At 36.7% G+C, this 19,621-nt stretch overlaps 1 protein-coding gene across 13 annotated transcripts in view; it reads left to right on the top strand.

Moving 5' to 3' along the window:
- Positions 1–19,621, top strand: part of THSD7A (thrombospondin type 1 domain containing 7A) — a 267,555-nt gene that overhangs the window by 215,467 nt on the left and 32,467 nt on the right. For all 13 annotated transcript variants that reach the window (XM_038128932.1, XM_038128935.1, XM_038128929.1 and 10 more), the window contains 2 exons: positions 8,671–8,865; positions 11,269–11,532. In XM_038128932.1, coding sequence (XP_037984860.1) covers positions 8,671–8,865; positions 11,269–11,532 — 459 coding nt within the window. The remainder of the gene's footprint in view (positions 1–8,670; positions 8,866–11,268; positions 11,533–19,621) is intronic.

The following is a 19,621-nucleotide window of genomic DNA, read 5'->3' as shown; positions in this document are numbered from 1 at the left end:
TCAATTGTTAGAAAGGAAGATTTTTGTTTACTACTGTTTTTTGTCAGGTCTATCCCATGTATAAATTCCATTGTAGAATTCACAGAGCAAATTATTCAAGTTGGAAAATGGAAGTTTATTTGAACCTCTGTCCAGATATCTAAATATGAATCTAAATGTTGTTTAGTCCTCTGCAGTGGTGAAAGCTGTAGCCATTAAAGACAGAGGGGGTTTTGGTCAATATTTTTTCCCATTTATGTATGTGATGTAAATTAACATATAATGTAAGTTTCCAACTCAGGTTTATTATGTATCATGGTTCAGTGTTGTAATACCTCACGATGTATTGACCATATGTTTTATATTCAGTAGTGTAGATTGATAATCTGTGGCAGCTAAACACAGTAGTACAGCTTTTCCTTAGATTGACAGAAGTAAAATATTTTCCCTTTATATGAATATGACTTGGAAGTATAAATTGAATTTTTGCACAAAAGTAAATTTCACTTTGGAAAACACACTTCTCTAATTCTAGAAATTATCAGCTAATTTTTTTCTTTACTTCATATCTCAGAAAATTGCATTTTGAACATGAATAGTGTGTTTTATTTGATAATATAATTTATCTCCCACAGAGGGCATCAATTCCCTATCCCCTCTTACCTTTCAAATTCTGCCATCAAATTAGCCATGTGTGAATTCTAAGTGACACACATTATTTTGTTTGGCCCCCTGCACAAGAGTTGATTTCATATGAGGTGCTCACTGAAGGGAGGCTGACCTGAAAGCAAACATCTGCCTGACTGAGCTGTGCACTGGACAGTATTAGAGAGATTTCACCAGATCCTGAAGGAAAACTTCAGAAGAAGTTTTATCTCCTCTCCCTGTTAATTCTTGGCTCCCTTCAGCAAACTTGGCTACTCTTAAATAAAATTTCTACAGGCTGTGGAAAACTTTGCAAAATAAGATGTCACTAAAAAATTCTGTACTATAAATAATTTCTTTAATAACTATTTTGTGATGTAGATACAGAAAAGACTGAGCTACTACTGTGCAATTCTTTTTAACTACTCCCAAATCACAAAATGCTAAACACTGAAATATGAAATTCATTTGGTATAACATTCTGGTGCTGCATTTATGATTGCTACTGCAATACAGATATTTTGATCAGTACATTTAACTGTTTGTTGGTGAATTTGTTGGTACAAATATTGACCATACTGTGGAAATTGTTGACATACCAGCATTTTTTTTTCCAGTAGAGAAAGAGTTCTGTTTCAAGTTTCTGATGCTCATGCATGCAGAAATCACACATTGATCCATCTGTTTGTGTCAATTTGCTTTTGATGACAAAGCAAAACATTAATCTCTTAGAAGTAATCTCTGCCATTTGGTTTCCCATGCATTTTTGTTTTGTGTTGGTACTCAGTAGAGCAAGGAATTCCATTCTTCTTTTGTGGAAAGAGTTCTGAGTTCCTCTTTTTCAGTGCAAGGAGATGTTGCCATTGCTATCAGCTTGTCCTGTTTCTGATCTGATTGCCCACACATAAACACTCTAACACATAGATTATCAGCAAATGTGTTAAATGAGAAAGCATAGGAATGTAAACCAGGGAAAAGGCACATCTGACCATGCATTCATTAGCAGTTTATTTTGAACAAAATAGTCTGCTACTGTTAAAGTTTTAGTTAGAAAAATGATTAAATCTAAAGGAAAAACTATAAGTTAGAAATCATTAGAAATTACTGTTAGGTGTCTGATCTTAGGAGTCTCTGAGTAACTAGAACATATGCATGCCTTGCTTTGTATCACAGCTTTACTATTTACGCTTCCATTCTTCAGCTTTTTTTTGTCACATTTTGTCCTTCTTGGCAAAAGAGATTCTTGGGTGAATCATAAAGTTTAGAATTGTGATTCATTGTTAAGGACAGCTTCTGTCTTGTATAATGAAGGTTTTGTTACAAATCATGTCAAGTTAAATGAATGTTGTAAAATTGTAACTTGGGTCAATGCAGAGGAAAGAGGATAAAAGAGCTTGGTGGTTTCTGGGTTTTGTTTTAAAAAATATTTTCTCTAGAAGTATTTTTTTAAGTGTTTGTTAGCTATTCATGCAAATAATGGGCAAGTATTTAAATCTAATCCTAAGCACAGTAAAATAGCATTTATACTGAGCAGCAAATTCATTGCTGTAGTCTTGAACTTTATTTGGAAAAGGTTGGTGGTCATGACAATTGTATTGAATTCCTATGATGAATGAAAATCTGAATTTGTACTGCTGATAAAATGTCTTCTAACAGTGGGTAAGCAGAGCAGGAGTGTATTATAGAACTGAAACAACTTAAGACTTCTGTCTTTTGTTCAAAACCCTCAAGAGGAGATGATGTGTGCATCAGCAAGGAGTCTGAAAATTCCTTCTGAATGCTACCCAGCAAGAAATGGAAATAGAGAGAAAAGCCATATTTGACTGCAACAAAATTTATGTTTATTTTCATAAGCTGTTTCTCAACTAACAAGATTATTTGATCAGATGTATTGATGGGTCACCTGAAATCCAGGAGAGAGAGGCACAGTGGTGACAAATACAAAATACACCCTCCTCCCCCTGCCCCCCCAAGAAAATAAAAATAAGTCAACAACCACCAGCCGAAAACTAGACAAGAGAATAAATGCTTAGAAAACCCAAGCTACTAAGTTTGAAATTCTGAACACTTTAGGCAGGTATGTGTTGTGTTATGTTTATATATTAAATCTGGGTTAGTAATTCTCAGCTTCAGTGACTTGTGAAGGAACTTAGAAATACAACTCAAAACCCTTTTGAATTGTATAGGAAGACCTAAGAAAGTTAATAAAACTTGTTTTGCCAGTAGCTTCTACAAATGTAAGTAGGGCTTGTTGGGCTGCATCCCAATGGTAATGAAAAGGACATGTAGCAGATGAGAAGCTCGAGTGCCCAAACTGCAATAACTGAATCACATCATGATGTACATGGATGGATGCACATGGTAAGGGCCATCCCAGTGACTGAAAAGAGATTTGCAGAAGGATGCACAGCCTGCAGTCCTTGCCACCATGAATCTTCCTCAGAGTTTTGTAGGAGGAACGGGATAAAAATTGTGATGTCAGCATATTCTGTAATAGCAAGAGAAAGGTTATTTGTAAATTTAAACAGAAGTTAAAGTAACCTGGCTGTCAGAAAAAATACCTGAATAGCTATGCTTTATGTCACTGGGAAATGGCCTGTACTAAAGACCTGGTCTTGAGCTCTCACTGTTCTTCATTCACAGAGTGTTTGTAGTTATTTGAAAGACAGAGGAATGGGAGGAAAGACAGAGGAGTGGGAGGAAGCATCCCAGGAAGGCCATGGGCACACAGAGAGACCTTGCAGGCTTTTTAGAGCCATGGGGAAGCTCAAAGGCAGAACCAGTAGTCAAAATCTCCTTTCTCACTCCATAGCTAAATGGGGACAGCAGCCTCCCTCTGCAGGCATTGCTTATGGAGGAAGGAGACTTGGATGTGTGGGTGTTACATGCCCTTATTGAAAGCACAGAAAAGTAGTCAAAATCATGGAGTGCCTCTCTTCATGGAGCTATAAACTACTATTTTAGTGTCATTGAGCCTTAAGAGATGAAAGTGCTCTATTGCCTGGTTTGTGTTTTAGTTACTGCAAAGTACAGTGATCAACTTCAGGAGTCATAAGTAAGAATTTGGACAACTGCTGAAAATCAGTGTTTACATGAGAACCTAATTTTTTATTTGTGAAGGAAGAGCCACAATCTCCGTACAACTTTATTTGGCAGACATACATTGTTGTTGTCTTTGGAACATAAAGAGCACTCAGTCTTGTATTTTCACAATATTATGGGCATATGCTCCTTCTTAAGATACTTTGTGGTAGGAATATTTTGTCACACTGTGTCTAATCCACTGTGTCCCACAAAGAAAGAAATAAACATAGATGAAATCATATCTTAGACAATATGGATAGAAGGCATAAGAAAACTTAGTGTGCTGAAATAATTATTGTTTTCTAGAATTAGAAAAAATATTTTTGTTGTTAAAAATACTTAGCAATTGAAAAAAATTATATCACAAGTGTATTGTAAAAGAAAGGACAATAGACAACCTTAATTTAAAAATAAATTTTTAGGTGTAGAAGGCACTGAATCTCACACCTCAGTGAAATGTCAGTGAAGTATGCTAATGATGAAACACTGGAAAGGTTTTTATATGAACTCACACATGACATGACTTGCTAAAATACAGTCTCAGTGTTTCATTATGCCAACAAGAAATATATTAGCCTGTAGTCTCCTGTGGGGACTTGGTGGAAACAATGCTATCCAACAAAGTTTTAATTACATCAAAGTCCCTGGTCTATAAAATTTAGACTGCTATTTATTTCACACCTTTCTTCTGGGAGCTAATAGTTGTTAAATAACAGAACAATTTTATAAGTGAATGGTTTCTGTGTTAAATTTGATTTTTCTGTTAGCTGTATTCTTGTTTTATGTTTTCACTTAATAATTACTGTGTTTAATTCAGTAATGGAGGAACCATGGTCTTTCCACTTACAGTTAATGTCTGTAATAAATATAATGTGGTTGTATAAGCAAAATAATTAGCCTGGTATGGTATGGCTTTATAGTAGTTGAAGACACTTCTCTGTATAGTAAGTAAATCATCGATCTCAGCAACCTCTACTTAAACACCCATAGGTTTGATCAAAGAGGCAGGGGATGAGTTTCCCCAGTGGAAAAAGTGGAAAAAGTGGACAAAGTGGAAAAAGTAACTCCTCTAACAGTGAGAGCATTTCAGATGTCAAGACTGTTAGCTGGCCAAAAGAGTGTATTAATGGAATGTATGCAATTGTCAAAATCCCTGCTTCTAATAATGGAAAAATACCCACTCTCCAGCAGTGATATGTAGTATAAACCTTTCACATTGATAGCTGAAATGGGAAAGTAACAATAGGAAAATGGAATACAGAGCGAATCATCCAAGTCTTATCAACTAGAAGTAGCGTGAATAGTTATGGACAGGCACTGTGAAAATTAAGATTCAGGAATTGATTTAGTATGCCACGCTATCCTCTAATTTGTGTTGTTATTAAGGTGAAATATTTAGGTCTTGAGAATGAAGTTTTCCTTCTTTGATTGCTATGGTACAACTGGCAGTTAATCTGGAAAAAAACCAAAGTGTTAATCCTCAGGGGAGCTTTTCACCTGAGTCTGCTGGATGTAAATTAGATGCGTTGATATGAGTCTGAAAAAATTTATGACATAATGAGTATCTGCTCATGGAGTAATGTTTTATAACTAGGAAAGATGAAGGAATGAATATTAGTTTTAGAAAAACTCAATTTAGCTAGAAAGAAAGAATGTTCTTTGGCGGACAACGTTTATTATCCTATCCAAGGGCTAGATGGAGAGGCAGTATGTAAAATTAGTATTAAACTTTGGAAGAAAGTTATTAAAGGATATTGGCTAGTTATTTGACTGTCTTTTAGTCGTTGGCTAGGTATAGTTTTCACTGCTAAAAATGGTGGCCTGTATCTCCCTGAGAGTGCTGTGAAGATATATGCAAGGCCAATGTCAAGACAGAGGATTTAGATTTGACCTCTGAGAATTTCCACATGGTAAAACTAGTCTGAACTATGTTTTCACTTTATGGATATTGATGTGTGCTGTTAGCAGAGAAGAGCATCTCACAAGAATCCAAAGCTATAGCCTGGGCTTCTATTGGAAGATGACAGTTTGACTTGTGTTTTTCTAAAATATTAGTGTAATCTTAGAAATCTGATAGTATGGATTTTCAATTTTTAGATATTTGATTTTTCTCACTGAAGCACTGTAATTATATCTGAAAAAAATATTTCCTCATGTAAACTACACTAATAGTAATAGGATTTGACAGAATAATTGTATTAGACAGTGTGCAGCTGGCCAGTCCCCCAATAAGCACAACTTAATGCAGTACTGAGCCTATTACAAACAGTGCTGGCAGCCCTGCTCCAAAGGGCACTTAAGGATCAGGGAAGTTGTTTGCTCAGTATCTCAGGAAAAACACACCCCCCTCCCTTTCAGTGTTTTACAGTAGACGTGTGGCAAAAACAATTCCCTTGGGACCTTTGGATATGTTTTAGTAGGGACATGGACTTGAAGTGGAACACACGGGTCAAGTTCAGCTTCCTAAATCATTATGAGGCAGAAATATAGTTTAGAACTGTCAGACTAATAAGCGTTTTTTAAAAAATCATAGGTCACTAGATCACTACAATTACCTTAAAGCAATCTAAAAAAAAAAGTTCCCTTAACTATGCTTCATTTTTTCCTCCAGGAGGAAATAGTTATAGAATCATAGAATATCCTGAGTTGGAAGGGACCTGCAAGGATCATTGAAGTCCAACATCTGACCCTGCGCCGGACAGCCCCAAGAGTCACACTGTGTGCCTGAGAGTGTTGGGCCAATGCTTTTTGAACTCTGTCAGGCTTGTGACCACTTCCCTGGGAATCCTGTTGGAGTTCCCAACGGGGTGAAGAGCCCTTTCCTAATGTCTAAATTAATGCCCCCTGACACAGCCTCAGGCAATTCCCTCACATCCTTTCAGTGGTCACCAGAGAGAAGAGATGGCCCTCTTCTTGCCCACTTATAGTCAGTTTTCTCTTTTATTTTGAAGTATTGCATTCATACTCTCCTTTTCTCCAACAGTTGAGCTTGATTTTTTTTTTCAATTCATGCTAATAAAGCAATTATTGTCAGCACAATTGAAGAGCTATGTTTAAACTATGGAGCGTAATATTCCTTCACATGAATACAGAATATTTGTATGCAATGCTACTGCAACAATTGGTGACCCAAATTATTTTACAGTCAAGCTACCGCATCTACTGTGTGCTGTCAGATGCCAAGAAGCATAAATATAATTCTATTGTGTGAACAAACAAGTAGAAGTTTTCTATCTTGTTACTGTATAATAAATCTTATGATCTTTTGGGGAAGGAACCAAAGTTAGGTTTATTGAGCTTAGAATAGATAAGCAACCATGCTTAAAAAAAACCCTTGAGAAACAATTATAGAGCATTGTTTACTTTCATGAAGGGGTTGAGTGCCTCCTCAGCAAGTTTGTTGGTGATACAAAGCTGGGGTGAATGGTTAATACCCCAGAGGGCTGTGTAGCCCTTCAGAAGGATCCAGACAGTTAGGAGATATGGGCAGAGAAGAACTGTCTGATATTCAACAAGGGCAAGTGCAGGGTCTGGCTTTTGGGGAGGAATAACCCCATGCACCCGGACTGACCTCCTGGAGAGCAGCTCTGTGGAGAGGGGCCTGCAGGTCCTAGTGGACAATGAGCTTTCCATGAGCCAGCAATGCCCTTTGTGGCCAAAAGTGCCAACAGTGTCCTGGAGTGCATTAGGAAGAGAATTGCTGGCAGATTGAGGGGAGATGATCCTGCCCCTCTACTCAGCCCTGGTGAGGCTGCACCTGGCATCCAGGTCTGGGCTCCTCAGTACAAGAGAGATATGGAGCTCCTGGAGCAGATCCAGCTGAGGGTGACAATGATGATTAAGGGACTGGAACATCTCTTTTGTGAGGAAAGGCTGAGGCCTGTTATCCTTGAGAAGACTGAGAGGGGATCATATCAATGCCTATAAGTATTTAAAAGGAGGATGTCAAGATGATGGAGCCAGGCTCCTCTTGGTGGTGCCAAGTTTTGGGACAAGAAGCAACAGGCAGAAACTGAAGCACGGAAAGTTCCACCTGAACATAAGGAAGAGCTTTTTTACTGTGAGGATGACTGAGCACTGGAACAGATTGCCCAGCGAAGTTGTGGAGCCTCCTTCCCTGGAGGTATTCAAGAGCCTTCTGGGCACAATTCTGTGCCATGTACATTAGGGGACCCTGCTTGAGCAGGGACCTCCAGTGGTCCCTTAACATTAACCATTCTGTGATTGCTAAAGACTATATTAATGCCCTCCCTATTCTTTGTAAGTCCTTATGTTCCAACTCCTTATTTTTGTGCGGCCTGATGTTTCCTTAAGGAACTTGTTTTTCTTCTTGAGTAAGAAGCTTTTATTCAGGACATGGCTATCCCGTCCTATAAAGTTGCACCCCTCCTGGCTGATGATCTTTCCCTAGGAAACATGCTGTATTCTTCAAATCTTTTTCAAGACCAAAAATTGCTGAAGAACATCAGGGAGCAATACTGTTGTAAAGGGTTAAGTGGTATCCATAACTCAAATATGCTTCTAAATTTTAAGTCCATCCATCTTTCTGAAATTCAATCTACTGATAAAACTTTATAACTGATACAATTAAGTTACTTAAGATGATATTGCAGGTTTGTTAATGTCTGTCTGAGATGTAAATTGTGTCAGTGATATCATTATGATGTGTAAAGTGGACAGGTGTGGATAATGTGGTGCAACCTTTATAATATTTACCGTTGTCTGTAATTTTTTTCCCCGGTAAGTCCTGATAAATTATTTTAAACAAAATCTTAAGTGAGAAATGACAAATGTATTCATTCAAGGTAAAACTGGCAGCAAATATTAAGTTGTTGTATAGGTATTCTGGGCTTTCAGTGTGATTTTCTGATAGAATGTTGTAGACTTTGCTTAACTGAATAGAGACATTCATTTAAAAAAAAAAAAAAAAGTGAATTAGACTCCATCTCCTTTTGCTTCCAGCAATTACTTGTCGCAGACAAGATGGAGGACAAGCTGACATCAGTGAGTGCCTTAAATACTCTGGCCCATTACCACCCTTAACACAGATGTGCCAGATTCCCTGCCAAGACGACTGTCAGTTTACGAACTGGTCAAAATTTTCTCCCTGTAATGGGGACTGTGGAGGAGTCAGGACAAGAAAACGCACTCTTGTTGGTAAGAGTATGAAGCAAAATAATGCTTCTTTTATTTATTATTGATAATGTTTTGTTTAAAACCTGAGGACTTCAGAGGTTCCCTTATGACAAGTGTTACAGTGGCAGAAAGCAGATCCAGTGTCATGCTCTGTATACTGGTGGTGGAGCAATACCCCAGAGTAGAAACTCATGCCATATGTCAGAGACTCTCGATATGGGTAAATAGCTAGAGAGAAGATGGGAGAGCATAGAAGAATAATTTTTTCCCCTAAATATAGTGCATATAGTAGGGGGATTTTTGTTCTGTTGGGTGGTTTTTTTTGTTGTTGGTGGTGTTTTTTTGGTTTTTATGTGTGGGAGTTTTTTTGACAGACAAGTCAGAAATCATCTCACCTTAACAGGATCAGATGTAAACCCACTCGCCTTCCTCTTCCCACACCTGCTCTCGGCTAAAGCAGACTTCCTTCATCTCATGATGTTCTTTGGTGCATATAGAACTACTATGGCAGCTGAGTGTGTTTCAGCATTTTGCTATAGACCACCATTTTCAGCCTTAAGCTTTGGCTTACCTCTTTTGAACTTAACTGCAGTCTTGAATGTCAGATTTATGATTAAGCGAGTCCTTTCTCTGGCTGAATGTTTCCTCTCCCAGTTCTTTCTTTCATTGTCATCCATTCTTCATTGTCTACATCCAGCACCACAGACCACATGAGGCAATATACTGGTTAATTTTTTGCCTTTTTTCTTGAGATAAGTAATAATGCTCTTTTTTTTGTGTTCCAAGAAGGCTCTTTAAGTTTTATTTAGCAGAACAAAAAGATTTACTAGTGATGCCCTTGCCACAGCTTTATCCCAGTCTGGACACTGTTCCACTTTGAAACAATTTTTTCTTCAACTTCTTTTACTCTATTGTTTGTTGGTTTTGGTGGTTTTTTAAATTAGTTTTTCTTCTGCATAAAGTGAAAAAAATGCCCTGCTTCTAAATTATAATTGAAACCTCAAGAGTGAGGCTTGGCCTCTGTCACAGCACTCTTTCCCAATTAGTCTCTATTGTCTGTGGTGCAGGAAAGCTAGCTAAGGGGGGTGCCCATTAGCAGGCTTAGAAAGAATATGATAGGATCCAAACCTATCCCTGTCTCCATCCCCCTGTAAATCAGAAGACCAGTGGAAAATGAATAATTAATGATCTTCAAGAAGCCTCACTGTGACTGTCTGGTAATTCCGGTAAGCTGTATGTCAGGTTTGCTTCCACAAGGGAAAAAAATGAACAAAACTGACTAACAGTATTTTTCCTTATTTTAAAAACAGCAAGAAAGTACATATTCTTCCTACCACAATATTAACACTTTGTGATTCTTCCTATCCTCATTTAAGTTACCCTTTTAAACTTGCCAACTCTGTGATATGTGCTATAATGTATTCTCTGTGGCAGTGCGTTACCCAGACTAATTCATAATGCTTGACTTGGAATAAATTCATAATTATTCCTGGTAAATACTTCCAGAGGAGAAGCATACATTTAGTAAGAAATTGTGTTGTCAAAAGAATGAGAAACTTTTCTCCAGGTACCCATTTTCTATTCTACTATTGTAAATGAAGACAGTAGCAAATACAAGAACTAAGGCTGCTGCAATGTCCAGGGCCTTGTTTTGAATAGTGAGGAAAATGCTACAGAATATTACATTTACAGTGATATGTAAGTAACAGCTACTTAAATACTACTTAGTAACAACCACTACTTTTGTAACGACTACTACAATAATTTATATAAATTGGTATGGAAAGGCAAACTAAGCAAACTTTACCAAAGAGACGATTTAAATATATTTAATGGAAAGGGGAAATTGAGTGGATGGCTATGCTCTAGTTCAGAAAAGAAAGCAAGAACAGTACTGAGTGGAAACAAATTCAGAGAAGGAGTTTATTCTATTAGAGGGGAAGAATGGTAATTATGAACAAATATACAATAACAGATTATTAAAGAATTTTGACATTTTCAAAGAAGGTACTAGTGTAGCAAAGATGCATGTTACTCCATTCTTGACTTCTTCCTTCAACTTGGAAAAGCTTGATCCAGATAGAAATCTTGTTATTGAACTGCACACTGCTGATGAAATAGCAGGAAAAAAGTGTATTTGTTTAATTGCTAGCCTTTTCAAACTTTACTCCTGAAACATTTTTATCCAAATTAAATACAAATTACATCTTCTTTTTAAAAAAGAAATTACCTTTATACAAATTGTAGGTATCCACTACTGTAGAAATTCAATTCTATACCTAATTTAATAAAGAATTATGTAACAGGTATTAGGTATATGCATATATGTAGTTGCAAGCACTTGTTACAGAAGCCTAAATTAAATTTTTGGGAGATAAGCTGTAAACTGATACAAACTTGCTAATAACTATTTCTTCTTTCTAGGAAAAAGTAAGAAAAAGGACAAATGTAGAAATTCTCAGTTGTATCCTCTGATTGAGAATCAGTTTTGCCCGTGTGACAAGTACAGCGCTCAGCCTGTGGGAAATTGGTCAGACTGTATTTTACCAGAGGGTAAGATGGAAGTGCTGCTGGGAATGAAGGTACAAGGAGACGTTAAGGAATGTGGACAAGGCTATCGTTACCAGGCCATGGCGTGCTATGACCAAAACAATCGACTTGTGGAAACCTCACGATGCAACAGTCACGGTATTTACAAACCTATTTTCTTTCATCTGTTTACTTATGTGCTTTGTTGAAGTTTAACATAATGTATGTACAAGTAGAATTAGCACTAGGTTAGGCCTCCTTTTATCCCAAGATACCTTCAAACCCAGCACGTTTTTGCTGACTTTTAAAATAGTAAAATTAAGTAAATCAGGGCAAACTACTAACTAGGTATTTTAATTTAAAAAAAAAAAATCTTCTTATTTTTTCCTGGTAACTGTACCTAGAAATTGGAGAATAAAGCCATTTAGAAGAGGCAAATTCACAAAAAATAAAGAAACACAGGACTATTTTGGAAAGGATGAAAATACTTCCACAGGTTCTTTAGATAGTTTTAAACCCTTAAATAGCCTTATCTCTACCATTTGCTCTTCAGCACCTTCACTAACAGGCATGAATTGACCTGAGTTCAACAGCCAGCACACAGCACTTTTTCTTGGTGTAAATCTGTCATGTGTGAAACTAGGATGGTTAAAGACTTTATATTCTTTGTATTTACGTTGCTCCAGGAAGGAACAGTGTTCCTTCCTAAAGGGGATACATCTGTTGCATTAGGATCAAAACTGTTACTTTCTGGTTTTCAGTGAGCCAGAAATGTGCTAATTGGCATCAATGGAGTTCTTGTCTTCATTTTTTTCCTGCTTGCGGTGCAAACTTGTATCTGAGCAATTGATATGAAAAGCTGGATGGTAGTGCTGTTAAAAGGTCAATCTAAGATTAATTTGCATATGGATTCTACTTTCTAATGTTAAATTAAGATAACAGAAATTTCATTTATTTACTTGGATATATTTAAAATAGCTAATCAAAGAGATTGAATTAAATAAGGCACTTTTAATTTGCACTATTAATTCTGGTTTAGAGATAAAATAAACTAGAAATTCAATGTATCAAGTCAAGGTGTTAGCATATGCTGTGTTAGAAATTCAGCACTTTTCAGCATTAAGTTCAGAGTGACCTCTGAAAAGTGGAAAATTGTAAAAGCACTTCAGTATGTAGGAAACTGGGGGAAGTGATGGCCCACTGCCAATCAGTTTTCAATGACTTGAAGAATGAGCACTGCCAGCTTTTGTGTCAAAATAAAAGGAAAGAAACTGTTTGTCCAAGAGCATGTTGTTGGTGTCGTATGTGGTAAGTAACACATTGCTGCTGGGACCAACTTTATGTGTAGAACAATGATGGATGTAGCTGCTTTCAAGCCCTGGCAATGCATTTTGAGGTACGATTCCATTGCAAGGATCAAAGAAATAGAAGAGGAATAAAAAAGTATTTAAAAAGTGTATTCTAAACCATCATTGTTTACCCTGATATAAATGTCTCTTCATTATAGTAATTTCTGATCCAATAGATTTTGTCAGGGAATGTGGCCTACATTCACAGTGACCACAATGAATAGTAATCCAGTGGAAAAGCTGGTTACAATGTGTTACTGTTATTCCTGCTATAGCCAGGGCTGCTGTTTATATGCTATTAGCACTCACAGGCATCCTTCCAAAAACACAATATAGCAATGCTTTGTTGTGCTCTTTCTTTCTCAGGTTCCATCGGATTTTTTCTGTCACAGGAGACTTGAAGTCTCTTTTAACTTTGTAAAATGGAAGTGTTTTCTTGTCATTAATGTATTTATTGTGGGTTGGGAAGCCTGAAACCTTTGTTTTTTAGGTATTGTTTTCTTTTGAATTTTTTCTTTCTAGATCAGTTCACTAAGATGTCTGGTTCCTTGGAATTACACTACACCACCCCCCATCTCACACCCCTCCTGTCTGTGTTTTCTCATCAGTTCCATCTGAGAGAGAGTATGAATTAACTTGGTCCATGGTGTAATGTGTGAGCAGATGAAGCTTGGAATTCATATTGGACTAATCCTGTATTCCTTCTACTTTCCTAAAATTGTTTGACAGGAATGTCATGTATACAGGGAATGAAGACTCTAACATGATTTTGATGATAAAGGTTTAAACTGATGCTGATGAATACACCACTAAATTTATGGTTTCCTTTCCAGCAGATCCTCTGTTATTGATAGGTATTGTACATACACATAGTGTAGGCTTTCATAAAGCTTACCTAATTTGTTGTTTGCCTTCAGCATTTTTCCAGGTTTAGCATATTTTTGAAAATACAAGGGAGCTAGAGCCAGTTATATAGCTTTTTCAATCTAATTTCAGTATATGTTTACTGCCTTTTCTGAATAACTACTTTGTATTCATGGATTACATTCTGATGATTTGTTTTATTTTTTGCAATGTGTACAAACTTCTGCTTTGCCAGTTAAATCTTATTTTATAATTTCTCAGTATTTATTTATGATGCTTCTCTTATTATTCTCATGCCCTTGTGTGACAGTTTTTCAGCTTGGCATCTTCTCTAGGTTTTAGTATGCTCTTTGTTTTGTTTTGGTTTAATTTCTTTTTTTTGCTTGTTTGTTTTTTGGGGTTTTTCTTGTTTGGTGTTTCGTTCTGTTTTGTTTTCTTTAAGAACAAACATAAAAGCTATATGATGCCAAATCAACAAGGAACTTCAGTAGTATCACAATTGTACCCCACATGCTAGAAAATAAAAGTGCCTTGTAGTTTCCCATCAATCTGCATTTGGCTTTTCAAGCAGAACTTGACAGGACACATAATTCAAGCCCGCTTGGGTTATTTTTGTAAATTTTAACAGAGGATCTTATTTCCCTACAGCAATGATTTTTCACTAATTTTATAATTGATTTTTCACTGGATTTTTCACAATTTTTTTTAACTGATCTAAAGTGTCATCAGGTTTTTCTTCTATGTTGCTTGTTTTACTCTTATTTCCTGTGGGTCTCTTATTTCTTTCCCAAGTAATATATTATGTAATTGCAATTTTTATAGGATATGATTTGGTGAATTAGCTTGCACTAGGAGGGAAAATAAGACCAGCATTTAAAGGAAGATATTTCATATCTGGTATCCAACTTGAGCTTTTGTTGTCTTCTCACACTGTGAAATACTGAAATGGGAAATGGAGATAATTGAACTTTTTCAGCTGTGACAGCAACCTCTAAATCTGACAGGAGGGACAAACTACACCCACACTGATGTTATTAATACATCATGAGATATGTTTTGTGATGTGTTCAAATAACACAAGAAACTCAAATTGTGAGACCTTCAAAAGTTTTTTGAAGATATTACCATGTAAATTTACAAAGCCATGAACAGTGTTGCAAGCCATGTTGTTTTGAGTGGAAGAAACGAGAAGACAGACTTGCTCTGCTGTGCCAAAAAATTAATCCTCTGTTTGTTCTGCAAAATGTTGCTTGCTTATCATCAAATTCAGTTGATTTATTCAGAAAAGAAAAGGTAAACAGAACCAGAAGAATAAATACTTCAGGGCTCTCTTTCCTGCATGGCACATCTCATGTTCAAAAGATTTCAGAAGAGTTAACTAACAGACTGTTTCACAGACACCAAGGAGCCAAAGGACAGATGTGACAAAAGGACCACTCTAAATTAGTATACCCATCCAAGGATTCTTGTGATAATTTTTGAAATTTTGGGTGCAGTTATAAAGTCTCAAGTGCAAACAAGTTTCTCAAGAAGACAGGAGTGACTGTAAAAGAAAAGACAAGGCAAAATATAGTTAAATAACTGTATTGGTAATGCTAGGTTAGAATTGTGGGAAGAAGAGGGCAGAAGTCCTTCTGCAGAGGGTCCTTAGCTTTCTGTAGCTTAACAGGGGCTTCAAAAAAATCCCAAACAAACAGTTTAAAGTGAACTTAAGTTTCAGCTGCAGACAGACAAGGTGGTTTGTTTTTTCTTACTTTCTTTTTTATCTGTGTTATATATGACAAATATTTTGACTTTAGTTTTCAAAATATTTTGTTTCTCATTTGAGTTAAATTTATTGGTAAGAAAGTTTACACTATTCAGCAGCCTTTTGAAATATTCTGCCACTGGTATTTTCATCCATTCCAGTTCTGCAGAGTGTGGGCAAGAGCTAAGAGCTTCCAGGTGTCAGCAGGTGTAGGAGCATCAGCTAAAAGGGGTGACTGAGCTGCTCTTTACCTGTTTCCCTTAGTGGAAGATGCATAAATTGCCTTTTCTCTGCTTCCTGCTTTTCGATACTACATAGATAATTTTATTGGAGAAATATATAACTTATTTTGTTAGTTAAGTGTGAGAGGGTTTTTTCTCCATTAGAAAAGCCACAGTTGTTTTTCATAGCTTTATCCCTGCCATGAGTAGTGTACTAGAGCTCTGTGGATAATGACATGTGTCTGCCAACAATCTGTTTCCATGTATTTGTGAAAAAAATTGAGATTCTCTTTGTTGTTCCTTTAAATTGTACCTTGAAATTTTCATGACAAACCAAAAGCAAGCCACTGCCATGCTTATGAACTAAACTATTTGCTCTTCAGTATTTAGTTTTTCTCCACCATATATCAATTATGAATCATGACCCACATAAGCTGAGTGGTGGTTGTGTTTGTGTGTGCCTACTGAAGGCAAACAGCGTAGCATGGCAGACAGATGCAGCATTTTTATATAGGTCGTATTACTCTTCTTAATTCATGTCCGTTTACTGTTAAGACCTTAGGCACAGTCAAGCAGTCAGGATAGTTTGTCTGCTGCCTTATTAGTGTGAGATTATTTCCCCCTTCAGCATTAATTAAATGAGATGCATTGATTTGTGCTGACTGTACAAAGCCCTCTGTGGCTACAAGGCTTATGTGGAGGATTAGAGAGGAATATCTGCATATCAGTGAATACTTTTGCAACAGCTGCTAGGAGTATCAATGTGAATGGAGGAATTTTGTATTTAATTGCTTATATGTGCAGAAAAATAAAATCTTGTATGGTATGACAGAGTCTATAGAGTCCAAGATGTCTGTCACAGCTTGCTTTATCCACTTTTATTAGGATTTTTAGATGTGGTTTTTTCACTTTCAATAGTCTAACCTGAAGCAATGCAAATTTATACAGAAAAAAATGTGTTAAAAATTAATTGAGACTTTCTGTTGAATTTTTATTCAAAAGTAAATATATTTCCCCTAGGAAATTCTAATCTAGTGTGGTAGTAAGCCTAGGTTCTCAAATTGTTATTAAAACACTTTACTGTTTCATAGCCTATATATTTTCTCATTTTTTTTTAAATATATATATTTATGCTATGTGTTCTCTAGCAATATGTTACCTATTGCCCTGCACCAGAAGTCCTACCTTAGGCCTCTGAATTCTGGTGCTTCCACATCTGCCTTGTCAACAGGACATCAGTCTTAAAGCAGTCATCCATCAATCCAAAGAGCTGTAGTTAGTTCACCAGAGGAAGAATTACTGATGCAGGAGATAGTTAAGCATGAACAATTGCTCTCAGATTTTGAGCCTTTGAAGGGTAATCCTGGGAAAAAAAAAGAAAAAAATCGTATGGTGTTCATTATATCTTTCCATGGATCAACAGAAATATGAATAGTCTCTAGAAACACATATCTTCTGATACAAATGAAATGCAAATACTTGTATATTTCTTTGTCCTGGAAGATGAGATCTATGAACTTTGTATTTTCTGAGGAAAAAAAAAATCTGTGAGAACAACATAAGCCATTTTTTCTTTGAAACATAGCATGACATTTAGTCATGAAAGTAGGAGCATAATTCTGTCAGTCCTAGGGACAAAAGAGTTAGTATAAACATTTTGTGAGATGTTTGTGTTTGCACCCTTCAACTGGAGTAGTCAGTGTGTTCCTACACATTGCACATGCAATGTGTGGAGAAAAGTCTTATATCCGCCTACTTATCCTGCTTTGTCATTAGAGAAAATGTGAAGTCAAATAAAGTCCTCCCTTATAAATTGTCCATCACATCTTTTAATTATTTTTCTCTAGGAGTCCAGATTTTATAGCCAATTAGCAATGGGATGGTGAACTCTTCCTTTTTACTAATGAGTTCAGTTCATACTCCTAGTGGTTCAAAGCCATTGGTTAAATTGTAATCTTTAATGACAGAATAGTCATGTTCTCACTCATAACAGACAATTGCCCATTTCACAGCCTTATAGGAGCTGAAATAATTGAGAAGCTACTGCCCTGGGAACAGACACAGGCCCTTAGATACAGGCAGCTCTTTCCAACACCTCTCTGGACCATGCAGGTCTGCACCCTGTACCACAGTACCACGGTCCCATCTCTCCAACATCGCTCAGATGTTGTGAGGAGAAGGAAGTGATGCAGTGAAACACTTCAGTCAGGATGAGAAACAGCAGGCAAAAAAGTGAACTGCTGATGTGCTGATGTCCTGAGAACATATCTTCAGCCCTTAAAGAGTTGGGTTTCTATTTCACTGTCCCTCCTCACCACCTCAGCTCTTCATAGACATTTCACTGCTCTCATTCTATCCTTCTCTCTGCATCTACTGTATTTTACCATGGTAATTTCTTGCTTGTTCTTTGAACCTCAAAGCTCTGGTATGACTTTTGGTGCAATTATATTAACCAGCCAGTCTGTGGGATTTAATTGGGTGACATTCCACCATAGAGATGCTTACCCATGCCCTAGAGGCTTATTTCTGTGATAAAGTTCTGTACTAACACACACATGAGCAGCACCTTTTCAAGGGTGATTTGATCAAACTGAAAATAATACTGAAAGTTTAAAAATGGCTCCTTCACATCCTTTTCATGTCAGAAACTATGTATCTGCTTCTCCAGTGTAATTTCCATGTAGTATTTCTGGTGTGTCTTCATTTCAATATTTTTCTATATAACAACATTCTGTCTTCTCACTTGCTAAAATTTTTGCAGCGTGAACAGTTTACAAGTAAAATCATCTGAAATTTAACAAGAATAACAACAACAACAACAACCAAGTGTAAACTTTTCAAAGTTCCTGAACATATGCTTTCTTGGATTTGAGGGAGGATTGCTAGGAACTTACGAGTTCATCCTTAATCACCCTAAAAAATATGCTGACTTCATACACAAAGAAAGGCATCTGAGGTGATGACAAGCCCAGAGAAGCTTTTCCTGAAAAGTACCATTTGATAGGTAGTAAGTGGAGTGGAACAAGTAATTTTCAACAAGTAATTTATTTTTTTAATTCACTCTTCTTTCTTGACTAAAGTACTATCTGTAAGCAATTTGAAGTTTGCTTCTTCCTCAGTTCTAAGGGAGTCCAGTAGAATAGCTAAATGTTAAATAGTCTGTTGAGCAAAATACTGAGGCCCCTGAGACGAAATATATGCCAAGGGATGAATATGCCAAAAACTTTTTGATGTCAGATATAACAAGGTCATTTTCATTCTGCATACTAATTACATATGGAATGCAAATCAGAGAGCACAGTGTTTGTATTTTTTTCCCTTTGTCCTCTATTTTGATTTGTGAGAACATTCTTCGTTACATTTCACTCTCTGGCCAGAGAATGCCTGCGTAAGCTCTTGAGAGCATTTTGTTCTGTTTGTGCTTCACCAAGATATTACTTTTGGCAGGATGTTTATTTCTTTTCTCTTCTTTCTTTGTTTCCATGTAGTGTCTTGTTACAATTCTCTTGACTTTATGTTCCAAGCCATTTATTTTCTTTTCCCTCTCACTAGCTTTTCTTACCCTTTCCTCTATTCCTCCTTAGTCCCTCTTTTGTTTTGCATCTCCTCTGTTGTTTTGAATTCTCACCCTTTGCCATGAAAAGTAACTTCATAGAATTGTATCCTGATATAGCAGGGATCCACAAGGATCACAGAGTCCAAATCTCCTGGCCCTGCAGAGGACACCCTAAGAGTCACACCATGTACCTGAGAGCATTGTCCAAATGCTTCTTGAACTCTGTCAAGCTTCATGCTGTGACCACTTTCCCAGGAAGCCTGTTCCAGTGCCCAACCACCCTCTGGGTGAAGAACATTTTTCTAGTATATAATCTAATCCTTGTATTCTTAGATATAGGCAAAAATGATTTCTTTTCTTTTCCGTCTGTTTGGAGAAGCTGTGAAATTCCTTTGTGGACCCCCTTAACAGTGTTAGTATACCGGTGGTTAGGCGTTTTTTAATGATTGTCTTGCATCTTACAAAAGAATAAGTGTTTTTCTCTCTGCTCTCCAAAAATGCTCCACACTTC

This window comes from Motacilla alba, chromosome 2, assembly GCF_015832195.1.
Source record: "Motacilla alba alba isolate MOTALB_02 chromosome 2, Motacilla_alba_V1.0_pri, whole genome shotgun sequence".
Lineage (NCBI taxonomy): Eukaryota > Metazoa > Chordata > Aves > Passeriformes > Motacillidae > Motacilla > Motacilla alba.
This window is presented reverse-complemented; position numbering and strand designations above follow the sequence as displayed.